This window comes from Hyla sarda, chromosome 10 (assembly GCF_029499605.1).
Source record: "Hyla sarda isolate aHylSar1 chromosome 10, aHylSar1.hap1, whole genome shotgun sequence".
Classification (NCBI taxonomy): Eukaryota; Metazoa; Chordata; class Amphibia; order Anura; family Hylidae; genus Hyla; species Hyla sarda.
Window position 1 is genome coordinate 30,484,408 of NC_079198.1, and position 16,451 is coordinate 30,500,858.

At 45.5% G+C, this 16,451-nt stretch overlaps 2 protein-coding genes across 4 annotated transcripts in view; one reads left to right on the top strand and one right to left on the bottom strand.

Annotated features, from left to right (window-relative positions):
* Positions 1-16,451, bottom strand: part of LOC130293400 (dickkopf-related protein 3-like) — a 68,951-nt gene that overhangs the window by 49,258 nt on the left and 3,242 nt on the right. Inside the window, exon 2 of one of the 2 annotated variants that reach the window (XM_056542037.1) lies at positions 196-261. The exons of the other annotated variant lie outside the window; for it this stretch is intronic. Within the exon in view, the coding sequence (XP_056398012.1) occupies positions 196-261 (66 nt within the window). The remainder of the gene's footprint in view (positions 1-195; positions 262-16,451) is intronic. 2 annotated transcript variants of the gene reach the window in all.
* TEAD2 (TEA domain transcription factor 2) overlaps positions 5,648-16,451 on the top strand; it is a 145,416-nt gene continuing 134,612 nt past the window's right edge. The window contains exon 1 of one of the 2 annotated variants that reach the window (XM_056542030.1): positions 5,648-6,601. The gene's annotated coding sequence lies outside the window, so the exon portion shown is untranslated. The remainder of the gene's footprint in view (positions 6,602-16,451) is intronic. The other variant, XM_056542035.1, reaches the window with a different exon arrangement.

Consider the following 16,451-nt stretch of genomic DNA (forward strand, 5'->3'; position numbering starts at 1 on the left):
GACTGATCTTTTATCTTAGTGTGAGGTGATGGGTATGAGGGTCATGGGAAAATACAGGATATCCCTGAGTGGGAGGAAGGGGTTGGCAGGTATTGGTGACACATATTTATGGACAATAGTTTTTGTTATTAAACAACCAATTTTCACCAGCAATAAATTAGACTTTTAATAACATGTAAGATTCATTGTTCTCACCTTTGCTTGTTGACCCTCCATCTTCTCTAGAGCAGTGTCTGTCTCTGGGGTGTTACTGTTATTCATCTGTGGAGTATAAAACGTTGCACGCTTAACCCCTTAAGGACTCAGCCCATTTTGGCCTTAAGGACTCAGACAATTTAATTTTTACGTTTTCATTTTTTCCTCCTCGCCTTCTAAAAATCATAACTCTTTTATATTTTCATCCACAGACTAGTATGAGGGCTTGTTTTTTGCGCGACCAGTTGTCCTTTGTAATGACATCACTCATTATATCATAAAATGTATGGCGCAACCAAAAAACACTATTTTTGTGGGGAAATTAAAACGAAAAACGCAATTTTGCTAATTTTGGAAGGTTTTGTTTTCACGCCGTACAATTTCTGGTAAAAATGACATGTGTTCTTTATTCTGAGGGTCAATACGATTAAAATGATACCCATTATTATATACTTTTATATTATTGTTGCGCTTAAAAAAAATCACAAACTTTTTAACCAAATTAGTACGTTTATAATCCCTTTATTTTGATGACCTATAACTTTTTTATTTTTCTGTATAAGCGGCGGTATGGGGGCTCATTTTTTGCGCCATGATCTGTACTTTTTTTTGATACCACATTTGTATATAAAAAACTTTTAATACATTTTTTATAATTTTTTTTTAAATAAAATGTATTAAAAAAGTAGGAATTTTGGACTTTTTTAATTTTTTTTCGTTCACGCCGTTCACCGTACGGGATCATTAACATTTTATTTTAATAGTTCGGACATTTACGCACGCGGCGATACCAAATATGTCTATAAAAAATGTTTTTTACGCTTTTTGGGGGTAAAATAGGAAAAAACGGACGTTTTACTTTTTTATTGGGGGAGGGGATTTTTCACTTTTTTTTACTTTTACTTTTACATTTTTTTAAATTTTTTTTTACACTTGAATAGTCCCCATAGGGGACTATTCATAGCAATACCATGATTGCTAATACTGATCTGTTCTATGTATAGGACATAGAACAGATCAGTATTATCGGTCATCTCCTGCTCTGGTCTGCTCGATCACAGACCAGAGCAGGAGACGCCGGGAGCCGCACGGAGGAAGGAGAGGGGACCTCCGTGCGGCGTTATGATGATCGGATCCCCGCAGCAGCGCTGCGGGCGATCCGATCGTTCATTTTAATCGCGAACTGCCGCAGATGCCGGGATCTGTATTGATCCCGGCACCTGAGGGGTTAATGGCGGACGCCCGCGAGATCGCGGGCGTCGGCCATTGCCGGCGGGTCCCTGGCTGAGATCAGCAGCCGGGATCAGCCGCGCATGACACGGGCATCGCTCCGATGCCCGCGGTTATGCTTAGGACGTAAATGTACGTCCTGGTGCGTTAAGTACCACCTCACCAGGACGTACATTTACGTCCTGCGTCCTTAAGGGGTTAAAGGGATACTCCGGTGGGGTAAAAAAAAAATTCAAATCAACTGGTTCCAGAAGGTTAAACGGATTTGTTAATTACTTCTATTAAAAAAAATCTTAATTCTTCCAGTACTTATCAGCTGTATCAGCTGCTGTATACCCCAGAGGAAGTTGTTTTTATTTCTGGAGTTCTTTTCTGTCATATCACAGTGCTCTCTGCTGACACCTCTGTCCATATCAGGAACTGTCCAGAGCAGGAGAGGTTTGCTATGGGGATTTGCTTGTACTCTGGACAGTTCCTGATATGGACAGAGGTGTCAGCAGAGAGCACTTTGGTCAGACCGAAAAGAACTCCAGAAAGAAATACGACTTCCTGTGGAGCTTACAGCAGCTAATAAGCACTGGAAGGATTAAGATTTTTTTTTTAAATAAAAGTAATTTATAAATCTGTATAACTTTATGGCACCAGTTGATTTGAAAAGCAATTGTTCTCCACCGCCAAGACATCTTATAGGGGTGCAGAGAGCAAACTTCACTCTGTCCTGGATGACGGGCGACCACAGCCGTCATGCCCCCATTTTTCATGGCATGATGGCTACGTACTAACAGTCACGCCCCCTCCCATAGACATGAATGGAGGGGGCATGGTGTGATGTCACGAACGCTGTGGTGCCGGGCATAGATCATTGGGGGTCTCATATACTTTATACCATTTAAGGTTCCCATATACTTTAGTGAAAAGTCAACAATCCACTAATTTTGGTTGGACCTCTCAACATCTAATGTTTATAGACTTACTGTCTGAAATTCTGGCTTACCTCCCCCTCCCCCATTTCAACATTTAGAACATAGCTCACACAGCTGAACTGAATATTCTTAAAGGGCATGGCGGAGTATGCCAATAGGCTCCTCTGACTGCTGAGCCCCTGTACCATTAATTATAGTGGCCTGTGTCACCCTCCTCCCTCCTTTTGCTACAATCCAGCCCAGTCTCACCTCTAGGCCAGCCAAGCTTGACATCCTTTATCCCTGCTAGCCAAGGTTTTCCCGCTATTTTAATCCCCTCCCTGTATGGGTGCACTGCTAGGGTGCCATTTCCCCAGTCTGAATCCCGGAGGTTGTCCCTTTTCCTGCTGGCAACAGTTTTTTTTGTTTTGAATGTTGTTATTTCTGCGTGTTTTCTTTTGCATTCTTGTTTTCAAGTCACAGAGGGTAATCATTTAAAGATTATGCACAAATGTTTGATGGTGTACTTGTTCGCCGTAGTTGGGGGAATTACTGTGCAGCCATCACGCCCCCATCACGGCTATTACATCACAAGCTCCCGGCGCCGGCTCCAGCGTTCGGAACAGTTTGTTCCAAACACTGCGCAGCGGAGTACCCCTTTAAGTGTGCCTTATAAGGCTAAGCTTCCACTTTTTTTTTTTTCTGGCAGTTTTTGAGCCAAAGTCAGAAGAGGATCCATAAGGGAGGAGAAGTGTAAGTTCTTCCTTTATATGTTCTATTCCTTTTGAGTACACTTCTGGCTTTGGCTCAAAAACTGCAGTGGTAGTTATCCAAAAACTAACAGAGAAAAAAATCAAGTGGAAACTTAGCCTAAGTGTTATTTATAATAAATACTGTTGCTGACCCCCACCCATATAGACTTAAAGTGTTTAGGTGTCTTTATTGGGGGAGGGGGGGATATTAGATTGGTTGGTTAAAGGGTATTTTGGGTCTCAGCAGTGTATGGAGTGAACAGGAGAGATAGCTGTTGGCTGTACAAAAATCACTCAACAGTCATTGAAGGCGTATGGGCGTATGGGCACCTCCACTCTGTACTGACAAGAACAGGAAGGTTAACCTGAGTCACCTACCAGTAGGTGGCAATAGAGAAGCAATTTTCTGCTTTATAGTGGAGAACTATTACCCATACTTTGCTCCAAAGAATTCTTATTTACTGGATCATCATAAGGAGAATCACTATCTTCTGACAGATTGTCTAGGAATGTTGCTATACTACTCAAAGAAGTACATCACCTCTGAAAGAATGTATGGCCATGTGCAATAGGGATGTCACACTAGAAGAAGTTTAGGAGGATCCGTGCTATCTCCTCCCTCTCCCCAATCTATAATTTGGGTCAACAGTTTGGTCTCTGCACTGGAGATAAATGATTGAAACTAACAGGAGTTACAGATGAGATCAATTATAGGCTCCTGTACTACTACTGATGTCAATGGAGAAGAGGCTGGTGATACATGTACAGTATAGGCACCCCATGGGTTATGTGTTGTGTTTATTTCATGGAGTGCCTTTTTACATGCCCTCCCACCCTAACAATGTAAATAAATGCCTAGGGCCGGATTAGCTTGCTCCAGCAATTCTCAGATAAGGATCAAGCATTTTCTTAATATTTTTCACTGTTGCTTTCTATCATCAAGCCATATGACAGCTTGTTTTTTGAGAAACGAATCGTATTTTTTAATGCGGTTTTTATTCATTTTTTGTTAGTGAAATGCAAAAAAATAAATAAAAGAAAAACCGTAATTCTGACATTGTTTTTGTGTTTTATTTCTATTGTTTACTGTGCGGTAAAAATAACAAATTATGGTTATTCAATGGATCAGTTTGAATATGGCAATAAGAAATATGTGTATATATATATATATATATATATATATATATATATATATATATATAATTTTTTTTTTATAACTTTTTAATTTTTGAACAATAAAAGATGCTTAATGGGGAGAAAAATGTCAATTTTATGCTCCCTGCATCATTTTTTTTTTACATTTTTCCACTGACATATCTGCATTTGGGTTTATAGAATAAGTTGTAGTTTTTATTGGTAGAGGGGAAAAAGGCAAATTTAATCTTATTTTTTATGCCATAGGCTATGCAGTATAAATAATAAACTAGAAAACTACTTAAAAAATTTGCGACACTTGAAGGAGTGTAGGTAAAAGAACATGACATTTTATTAAATATGAAAAGCCATATAAAAATACCAATTACATACAAAAATATAGTTCACTATACATAAAAAAAACTCTCCTACCCACCCTTATGCCATCTGTAATGTGAAATCTTTTAATGATTTAATAAAATTTCATGTTATTTTAACTACAGTGTCTCCACTTTTTCAGTAGTTTTCCAATATAAAATTCCGAGTACACATATTTGCATGCTACTTGTGAGAGGTAATTTTAATATTTGAATTCACTATTTTTATATTATACAGTAAAATCTCCCTTAGAGGACACCTCTCAATAGCGGACATTTTTTTTATTCCCCAGCAGAGTCCCATAAGACTTAATCTATTTGCACCCTCCGAATAGGGGACAGTCTCAAGAGAGGATGCGGACACATCGAATAGGGGACAAAACTTTTTCCCAATAGGGGACAAAACACACCCAATAGGGGGACAACCAGGGGCCGGCCCTACCTTGTACACAGGGCCGCTGTCAGTGGAGTACAGACAATACCCCAGTTAGGGGCCCAGGCTCCCAGGGCGCCCTTGCCCCCGCTGCACCCCCCTTCAGCAGCTCCAGCACAGGTGCAGGGAATCTCAGCGGGTTTGATGTTCTCCTGACGTCCTCTGCGCTGCACTGTAAGCAGCGGCAGCTGCAGGCACTGATGAGTGACACTCCTGACGTCAGTCATCAGTGCCCGCAGGCGCCTCTGCTCCTCTCAGTAAGTGCAGCGCAGTGAATTCCAGGAGAACGTCAAACCCACTGAGAGCCCCTGCACCTGAGCCTGCTGGCCAGGTAAGAAGAACAAGAGGGGGAGGAGAGAAGGCAAAAAGTGATGTGGCACAAGGGTGTGGGAGGGGGGGAGAATGATTTGGCACAGGGCAAATAAAGTGGCACAGGGGGATAAAGGGCAAATGAAATGGCATGGGGAGGAAGAAATTGCACAGGGGGTGGTAAAGAGAGGATGATGAATTTGCACAGAGAGTAGGGGGGGGGGGAGAATTTGGCATAGGGGGAATGAAATGGCACAGGGGCACTGTAATATTGCTCCTAATTGTGGTTTTTATCACTTTTTTTTCACTCTGAAGTGAGTATAGTACTGTATTCGGTCATGAGGAAGGTGAGGGATCAGCCCAGAACTACACGGCAGGACCTTGTCAATGACCTGGAGAGAGCTGGGACAACAGTCTCCAACAAAACCATTAGTAACACTATGCCGTCATGGAATAACAAAGTCCCCCTGCTCAAGCCAGCGCATGTCCAGGCCCGTCTGAAGTATGACCATCTGGATGATCCAGAGGAGGAATGTGAGAAGGTCATGTGGTGATTAGATAAAAATAGAGCTTTTTGGTCAAAACTCCACTCTCCGTGTTTGGAGGGAGAAGAAGGATGAGTACCACGCCAAGAACACCATCCCAACCATGAAGTATGGAGGTGGAAACATCTTTGGGGATGCTTTTCTGCAAAGGGGTCTGGACTACTGCATCCTCTTGAGGGGAGGATGGATGGGGCCATGTATCATGAGATCTTGGCCTACAACCTCCTTCCCTTAGTAAGGGCATTGAAGATGGGCAGTGGTTGGGTCTTCCAGCATGACAACGTTCTGAAACTCACAGTCAAGACATCTAAGGAATGGCTCAGTAAAAAGCATCTCCAGGTCCTGGAGTGGCCTAGCCAGTCTCAAGACCTGAACCCAATAGAAAATCTTTGGAGGGAGCTGAAAGTCCGTATTGCCCAGCAACAGCCCCGAAACCTGAAGGATCTGGAGAAGGTCTGTATGGAGGAATGGGCCCAAATCCCTGCTATAGTGTGCAAACCTGGTCAAGAACTACATGAAACGTTTGATCTCTGTAATTGCAAACAAAGTTTTCTGTACAAAATATTAAGTTATGCTTTTCTGATATATCAAATACTTCTGTCATGTAAGAAAATGATTTTTTTTTTTAAACCATACAATGTGACTTCCTGCATTTTTCTTTTAGATTCTGTCTCTCACAGTTGAAGAGTACCTATGATAAAAATGACAGACCCCTACATGCTTTGTAAGTAGGAAAACCACCAAAATCGGCAGTGTATGAAATACTGGTTCTCACCACTGTATATGTATAATTATATAATAATACTTATATATAAAATATCTATAAATATAACACAATGGCCCAGATATATGAAAATGTATGAGAGAAAAAGGTGGAGAGATTTTTCCCACAGCAACCAATCACAGCTCTGTGTAACACTCACGTTTCAGAAGACAGGAATCCCGGTGGATGTGGATCTGCTGGACCTGTTTGGCAGATGATTTGGACCGTTTCAGGGAGCGGAGTCAAAGGTGTCGCAGGTTTTCACCAGAGCCCGTCGCAAAGCGGGATAGACTTGCTGCTGCAGGCAGCACCCAAGTCGCTACCACTGGCATGGCTCGACCACACAGGCGGCTGAGGGAAGGGCAGGCAATACAGAGGAACGCTTTCTCAAAGGCACAAGGCAACAAAGATCCATCGGGGAACTGAGGAGGGTAAAGGAATTTATAAATGTGCCATAGGTGGATTACTCTAATGAGCGTACTGGCCCTTTAAATCTTAAAGCTCCGGCGCGTGTGCGCCCTAGGGGATGGGGACACGTGTGCCGGAGCAGAGAGGCAGAGGTAGGAGAAACACCCAGAGAATGACGGACTGGGGCTCGCATGCGGGCGTGTCCCACAATGCGAGTCCCAGCCCCGTCAGCAGAAGAAGGTTAGGGGACCATGCGCTCACGGCCAGCGGCCGGAGCGCAAAAGTAACACTCTGCTTCCCCTTTACCACAGTGCGTTAGCTCCGCTGTGATTGGTCGCTGTGGGAAAGTCTCTCCACTTTTTCTCTCACACTGTTACGCCGAGCGCTCCGGGTCCCCGCTCCTCCCCGGAGCGCTCGCTTCACTCCCTCCGCTGCAGCGCTCCGGTCACGTCCTCTGACCCGGGGCGCTGCGATCCTGCTGCCAGCCGGGATGCGATTCGCGATGCGGGTAGCGCCCGCTCGCGATGCGCACCCCGGCTCCCCTACCTGACTCGCTCCCCGTCTGTTCTGTCCCGGCGCGCGCGGCCCCGCTCCCTAGGGCGCGCGCGCGCCGGGTCTCTGCGATTTAAAGGGCCACTGCGCCGCTGATTGGCGCAGTGGTTCCAATTAGGGTTTTCACCTGTGCACTTCCCTATATTACCTCACTTCCCTTGCACTCCCTTGCCGGATCTTGTTGCCTTAGTGCCAGTGAAAGCGTTCCTTGTGTGTTCCTTGCCTGTGTTTCCAGACCTTCTGCCGTTGCCCCTGACTACGATCCTTGCTGCCTGCCCCGACCTTCTGCTACGTCCGACCTTGCTTCTGCCTACTCCCTTGTACCGCGCCTATCTTCAGCAGCCAGAGAGGTGAGCCGTTGCTAGTGGATACGACCTGGTCACTACCGCCGCAGCAAGACCATCCCGCTTTGCGGCGGGCTCTGGTGAAAACCAGTAGTGGCTTAGAACCGGTCCACTAGCACGGTCCACGCCAATCCCTCTCTGGCACAGAGGGTCCACTACCTGCCAGCCGGCATCGTGACAGTAGATCCGGCCATGGATCCCGCTGAAGTTCCTCTGCCAGTTGTCGCTGACCTCACCACGGTGGTCGCCCAGCAGTCACAACAGATAGCGCAACAAGGCCAACAGCTGTCTCAACTGACCGTTATGCTACAACAGTTGCTACCACAGCTTCAGCAGTCATCTCCTCCGCCAGCTCCTGCACCTCCTCCGCAGCGAGTGGCCGCTCCTGGGATACGCTTATCCTTGCCGGATAAATTTGATGGGGACTCTAAGTTTTGCCGTGGCTTTCTTTCCCAATGTTCCCTGCATCTGGAGATGATGTCGGACCTGTTTCCCACTGAAAGGTCTAAGGTGGCTTTCGTAGTCAGTCTTCTGTCCGGAAAAGCCCTGTCATGGGCCACACCGCTCTGGGACCGCAATGACCCCGTCACTGCCTCTGTACACTCCTTCTTCTCGGAAATCCGAAGTGTCTTTGAGGAACCTGCCCGAGCCTCTTCTGCTGAGACTGCCCTGTTGAACCTGGTCCAGGGTAATTCTTCCGTTGGCGAGTATGCCGTACAATTCCGTACACTTGCTTCAGAATTGTCCTGGAATAATGAGGCCCTCTGCGCGACCTTCAAAAAAGGCCTATCCAGCAACATTAAAGATGTTCTGGCCGCACGAGAAATTCCTGCTAATCTACATGAACTTATTCACCTAGCCACTCGCATTGACATGCGTTTTTCTGAAAGGCGTCAGGAACTCCGCCAAGATATGGACTCTGTTCGCACGAGGCGTTTCGTCTCCTCGGCTCCTCTCTCCTCTGGTCCCCTGCAATCTGTTCCTGTGCCTCCCGCCGTGGAGGCTATGCAGGTCGACCGGTCTCGCCTGACACCTCAAGAGAGGACACGACGCCGTATGGAGAACCTCTGCCTGTACTGTGCTAGTACCGAACACTTCCTGAGGGATTGTCCTATCCGTCCTCCCCGCCTGGAAAGACGTACGCTGACTCCGCACAAAGGTGAGACAGTCCTTGATGTCTACTCTGCTTCTCCACGTCTTACTGTGCCTGTGCGGATGTCTGCCTCTGCCTTCTCCTTCTCTACAGTGGCCTTCTTGGACTCTGGATCTGCAGGAAATTTTATTTTGGCCTCTCTCGTCAACAGGTTCAACATCCCAGTGACCAGTCTCGCCAGACCCCTCTACATCAATTGTGTAAATAATGAAAGATTGGACTGTACCATACGTTTCCGCACGGAGCCCCTTCTTATGAGCATCGGATCTCATCATGAGAGGATTGAACTTTTGGTCCTCCCCAATTGCACCTCGGAGATTCTCCTTGGACTTCCCTGGCTTCAACTTCATTCCCCAACCCTGGATTGGTCCACTGGGGAGATCAAGAGTTGGGGGTCCTCTTGTTCCAAGAACTGTCTAAAACCGGTTCCCAGTAACCCTTGCCGTAACTCTGTGGTTCCTCCAGTAACCGGTCTCCCTAAGGCCTATATGGACTTCGCGGATGTTTTCTGCAAAAAACAAGCTGAGACTCTACCTCCTCACAGGCCTTATGATTGCCCTATCGACCTCCTCCCGGGTACTACTCCACCCCGGGGCAGAATTTATCCTCTCTCTGCCCCAGAGACTCTTGCCATGTCCGAATACGTCCAGGAGAATCTAAAAAAGGGCTTTATCCGTAAATCCTCCTCTCCTGCCGGAGCCGGATTTTTCTTTGTGTCCAAAAAAGATGGCTCCCTACGTCCTTGCATTGACTACCGCGGTCTTAATAAAATCACGGTTAAGAACCGCTACCCCTTACCCCTCATCTCTGAACTCTTTGATCGCCTCCAAGGTGCCCACATCTTCACTAAATTGGACTTAAGAGGCGCCTATAACCTCATCCGCATCAGAGAGGGGGACGAGTGGAAAACGGCATTTAACACCAGAGATGGACACTTTGAGTATCTGGTCATGCCCTTTGGACTGTGCAATGCCCCTGCCGTCTTCCAAGACTTTGTCAATGAAATTTTTCGTGATCTGTTATACTCCTGTGTTGTGGTATATCTGGACGATATCCTAATTTTTTCTGCCAATTTAGAAGAACACCGCCAGCATGTCCGTATGGTTCTTCAGAGACTTCGTGACAACCAACTCTATGCCAAAATTGAGAAATGTCTGTTTGAATGCCAATCTCTTCCTTTTCTAGGATATTTGGTCTCTGGCCAGGGACTACAGATGGATCCAGACAAACTCTCTGCCGTCTTAAATTGGCCACGCCCCTCCGGACTCCGTGCTATCCAACGCTTTTTGGGGTTCGCCAATTATTACAGGCAATTTATTCCACATTTTTCTACCATTGTGGCTCCTATCGTGGCTTTAACCAAGAAAAATGCTGATCCCAAGTCCTGGCCTCCTCAAGCAGAAGACTCCTTTAAACGACTCAAGTCTGCCTTTTCTTCGGCTCCCGTGCTCTCCAGACCTGACCCTTCCAAACCCTTCCTATTGGAGGTTGATGCCTCCTCAGTAGGAGCTGGAGCTGTTCTTCTACAAAAAAATCCTTCCGGGCATGCTGTCACTTGTGGTTTTTTCTCTAGGACCTTCTCTCCAGCGGAGAGGAACTACTCCATCGGGGATCGAGAGCTTCTAGCCATTAAATTAGCACTTGAGGAATGGAGGCATCTGCTGGAGGGATCAAGATTTCCTGTTATTATCTACACCGACCACAAGAACCTCTCCTACCTCCAGTCGGCCCAACGGCTGAATCCTCGCCAGGACCGGTGGTCTCTGTTCTTTGCCCGATTTAATTTTGAGATTCACTTTCGTCCTGCCGATAAGAACATTAGGGCCGATGCTCTCTCTCGTTCCTCGGATGCCTCAGAAGTTGATCTCCCTCCGCAACACATCATTCCACCTGACTGCCTGATCTCCACTTCTCCTGCCTCCATCAGGCAGACTCCTCCAGGAAAGACCTTTGTTTCTCCACGCCAACGCCTCGGAATCCTCAAATGGGGTCACTCCTCCCATCTCGCAGGTCATGCGGGCATCAAGAAATCTGTGCAACTCATCTCCCGCTTCTATTGGTGGCCGACTCTGGAGACGGATGTTGGGGACTTTGTGCGAGCCTGCACTATCTGTGCCCGGGATAAGACTCCTCGCCAGAAGCCCGCTGGTTTTCTTCATCCTCTGCCTGTCCCCGAACAGCCTTGGTCTCTGATTGGTATGGATTTTATTACTGATTTACCCCCTTCCCGTGGCAACACCGTTATTTGGGTGGTCGTTGATCGATTCTCCAAAATGGCACATTTCATCCCTCTTCCTGGTCTTCCTTCTGCGCCTCAGTTGGCTAAACAATTTTTTGTACACATTTTTCGTCTTCACGGGTTGCCTACGCAGATTGTCTCGGATAGAGGGGTCCAATTCGTGTCTAAATTCTGGAGGGCTCTCTGTAAACAACTCAAGATTAAATTAAATTTTTCCTCTGCATATCATCCCCAGTCCAATGGACAAGTAGAAAGAATTAACCAGATCCTGGGTGATTATTTGCGACATTTTGTTTCCTCCCGCCAGGATGACTGGGCAGATCTCCTTCCATGGGCCGAATTTTCGTATAACTTCAGGGTCTCTGAATCTTCCTCCAAATCCCCATTTTTCGTGGTGTACGGCCGTCACCCTCTTCCCCCCCTCCCTACCCCCTTGCCCTCTGGTCTGCCCGCTGTGGATGAAATTTCTCGTGACCTTTCCATTATATGGAGAGAGACCCAAAATTCTCTCTTACAGGCTTCTTCACGCATGAAGAGGTTCGCGGATAAGAAAAGAAGAGCTCCCCCCGTTTTTTCCCCTGGAGACAAGGTATGGCTCTCCGCTAAATATGTCCGCTTCCGTGTCCCTAGCTACAAGTTGGGACCACGCTATCTTGGTCCTTTCAAAATTTTGTGTCAAATTAATCCTGTCTCTTATAAACTTCTTCTTCCTCCTTCTCTTCGTATCCCTAATGCCTTTCACGTCTCTCTTCTCAAACCACTCATCCTCAACCGTTTTTCTCCCAAATCTGTTCCTCCCACTCCTGTTTCCGGCTCCTCGGACGTCTTCTCGGTCAAGGAAATTTTGGCTGCCAAAAAGGTCAGAGGGAAAAATTTTTTTTTAGTAGACTGGGAGGGTTGTGGTCCTGAAGAGAGATCCTGGGAACCTGAGGACAACATCCTTGACAAAAGTCTGCTCCTCAGGTTCTCAGGCTCCAAGAAGAGGGGGAGACCCAAGGGGGGGGGTACTGTTACGCCGAGCGCTCCGGGTCCCCGCTCCTCCCCGGAGCGCTCGCTTCACTCCCTCCGCTGCAGCGCTCCGGTCACGTCCTCTGACCCGGGGCGCTGCGATCCTGCTGCCAGCCGGGATGCGATTCGCGATGCGGGTAGCGCCCGCTCGCGATGCGCACCCCGGCTCCCCTACCTGACTCGCTCCCCGTCTGTTCTGTCCCGGCGCGCGCGGCCCCGCTCCCTAGGGCGCGCGCGCGCCGGGTCTCTGCGATTTAAAGGGCCACTGCGCCGCTGATTGGCGCAGTGGTTCCAATTAGGGTTTTCACCTGTGCACTTCCCTATATTACCTCACTTCCCTTGCACTCCCTTGCCGGATCTTGTTGCCTTAGTGCCAGTGAAAGCGTTCCTTGTGTGTTCCTTGCCTGTGTTTCCAGACCTTCTGCCGTTGCCCCTGACTACGATCCTTGCTGCCTGCCCCGACCTTCTGCTACGTCCGACCTTGCTTCTGCCTACTCCCTTGTACCGCGCCTATCTTCAGCAGCCAGAGAGGTGAGCCGTTGCTAGTGGATACGACCTGGTCACTACCGCCGCAGCAAGACCATCCCGCTTTGCGGCGGGCTCTGGTGAAAACCAGTAGTGGCTTAGAACCGGTCCACTAGCACGGTCCACGCCAATCCCTCTCTGGCACAGAGGGTCCACTACCTGCCAGCCGGCATCGTGACACACACAGTTTGATAAATCTGGTCCAATGTTTTTTTTATTTTATTACACTTTACAAAACATTATTTGATTTAATTTTAAATGGATATTCCATTTTTTTTTATTTGACTATGTTACATGGGCTGTAAATGTAGTGTAGTTTATAATATAATTTCTGTTTCATGATTGTTTCGCAATTCTGTGATTTTTGAGCCAAAATGTATTTTTAACAGGTTTTCCCAGGGTGCAATGCAGCCCGAGACATTACATCACTAGTAATGTGTTCACAGGGAGCCTGTGTTTGCCTTAATGCGTGGAGCAACTTCTGGGTGGAAGATCATCCTGCAAGTAATTGTATTTTTTTTAAATTTTTGCAACAGCTGGAGGCACCCTGGTTAGAAAACACTGGTCTATTGCATGGAGAGGATCACATATGTGTTTCAAATGGGGGGGTGGCTGATGTGTGGGAAGGAGAAAAGTGACCTCACAATTACAAACAAGGAATCATGGGACTTGTAGTTGAAAGGAGGAAACTCTAACAGGAAATAGCAAGTTCACAAAAAGCATCAGCGTTATGGTAATCTCACAACATAGACATTTAGCACCAAGAAATCACCTTATGGTGGATAACCCTTTTAACTCCCACTAAAGGGCTTCTGATTTCATTCAAAATGCCTTCCCTGCATTTTGAGATTGCCTCTGGCATATTTAGGGCCCCTACTTGATTGTGGGGTAACCCTTGAAACCCTATTATCATGTTGCATAGTTTAATGGGCAGACAGACAGGGGCCCCTCTGACTGTCAAGCTCTTTAAAGGGGTACTCCAGTGGAAAACAGGTTTTTTTCTAATCAACTGGTGGCAGAAAGTTATACAGATTTGTAAATTACTTCTATTAAAAAATCTTAACCCTTCCGGTACTTATCAGCTGCTGTATACTACAGAGGAAGTTGAGTTGTTCTTTTCTGTCTGACCACATTGCTCTCTGCTGACAGTCCATGTCAGGAACTGTCCAGAGTAGGAGCAAATCCCTATAGCAAACCTCTCCTGCTCCAGACAGTTCCTGACATGGACAGAGGTGTCACCAGAGAGCACTGTGGTCAGACGGAAAAGAACTATTCAACTTCCTCTGTAGTATACAAGAGATGATAAGTACTGGAAGGATTAATATTTTTTAATAGAAGTCATTTACAAATCTGTCTAACTTTCTACCACCAGTTGATTGGAGAAACTGTTTAGCTTTTTTTCACAAATAATGCATTTTATTTTCTACTGTATATATGAGGTAATATTACTGGAGCTGAAAGCCACTTTCATCCAGCCCTGCATATGCTTGATAATCAGAAGTATTATATCATTTTTATTAACTTCTTAAGGACACAGCAGACCCATATGAGGGCTTGTTTTATGTGGGACCAATTGTACTTTGTAACGCCATCCCTAATTTTACCGCAAAATCTATGGTGAAGGCAAAAAACATTATTTGTGGGGCAAAAAAATAAAAATAAATAAATAAATATATATATATATAGTAATCACTCCAAACGAAAGAGCCAGCAAAGACCCCCTCCGTAAGTGCACGTGGTCAGCCAACTGGCAAGTCAGCAGTCCATAAATATGCAATCTCCACCACAGCACAAATAATCAGAGGTCCAGGATCAAGTGGAAAGGCTTCCAAGTTTATTCACACCAAAAATGTGATAGCGGTGCAACGTTTCGGCAAACTGCCTTTATCAAGCGTACAAATCATACAAAATGAAAAACTTAAATACATCAAGGTGCTTTCTGATAGGTTTACAAACAGCTGTGATACATTGTAATTAGTGATTCCATCCAACCCTCTGCAGGTAATTGGTTCTCCTTGTGTGACATCATCACAACAAACAATGACTGCTACAATAAAGTGCATATTCTCACTCTAGTGACTATACAATAGTTAATAAATGAATAGGGGGGAGTGTACATGGCATCAGAGTCAAGATTAGCTCTATCGATTATCAATAGTTGTCATATCAGTACTTACGATCGTTCCGTCCCTCCATGTGTCTATATGTTTGTAAACAAAAGTATTGCGGCTGCGCGAGACATTATTTCACGTACAACTGACATTAAAGCCTCCCCAGTCATGGCCTATAGAAAAAATCGCAGCCTGAAAGATTGTTTGGTGAGCTCTGACGTTGGTAGTTTTAGAAAGAAGGGGGAACGCACGTGGTTGGGCCCTAGGAAAGGGAATTTCCCATGCATGGAATGTAGTCACTGCAACAGTATGATCAAGGGTGATACATTTTGTCACCCTCTGACTGGACGTACATTTAAAATTAAGGACAGATATACCTGCAGATCATCATTTGTAGTTTATATGTTACAATGTCCATGTGGTTTATACTACATTGGAGAAACCATAAATGAGTGCAGGATCAGATTAAATGGACATAAATCATCGATTAGGACAGGCAGGGTTGACTTGCCCATACCGAAACACTTTAATGAGTTTGGTCATAATATTAGCCAATTGCGTTTTCGGATTATAGATCATGTCCCTATACTACGTAGAGGAGGAGACCGGGAAAAGCTATTAAAACAAAAAGAGCTAAAATGGATTCATCTATTAAATACATTACAACCTGGTGGTCTGAACATTGATTTTAGTCTAAAGCCTTACATGTGAATAAATTTTCCTTTATCTTCTTTTCTTCTCCTTTCTCTTTTTTTCCCTTTTCCTTTGCTTCCCTCCCATCTTTCCCTTTTTTTTCTTTTCTCCTTCCCCCCCCCTCTTTTTTCTCCCCTTTTTTTCCCCCTTCTTTCCCCAAACCAAAACCTCCCCCTCCTTTTTTCCCCCTTCCCTTTTTTTCCCCCTCCCCTTTCTTCCCCCTTGTTCCCCCCTTCTTCCTCCCCCTTCCCCCCCCTCTTCCTTCCCCCTTCCCCCCCCCCTTCCCTTTCTTTTCCCCTTTTCCTCTTTTTTTCCCCCCTATCTCTCTTCCTCCTTTTCCTTTTTTTTTCTTTTTTTCTTTTTTTCTTTTTTTCTCTTTTTTTCCTTTTTCCCTTTTTATTTTTTATTTTTTATTTTCAAAATATTTTTTCCCTTTTTTCCTTTCCCCCCCCCCCTCCCCCTTTTCCTATTTCCCCCCCCTTTTTTTCTTTTCCTTTTTTCTTTCTTCCTTTTTTCCTTTTCTTCTTTTTTTCCCCCCCTTTTTTTTCCTCTTTCTGTTTCTCCCTTCTTTTCCCCTTTTTTCTTTTTTCTTTTTTCTGTTTGCTTTTTTCCTTTTTCTTTTGTCTTTTGTCTCTCTTCCCCCCCTTTTTGTTTTCTTTTCTCCCCTTTTTCTCCCTTTTCTTCCCTTTTCCCTTCTTTTTTTCTTTCCCCCCCTTTTTTTCAAAAAATTTTTTTTCAAATTTTTTTTCATTTTTTTTCAATTTATTCACCTCTTGAA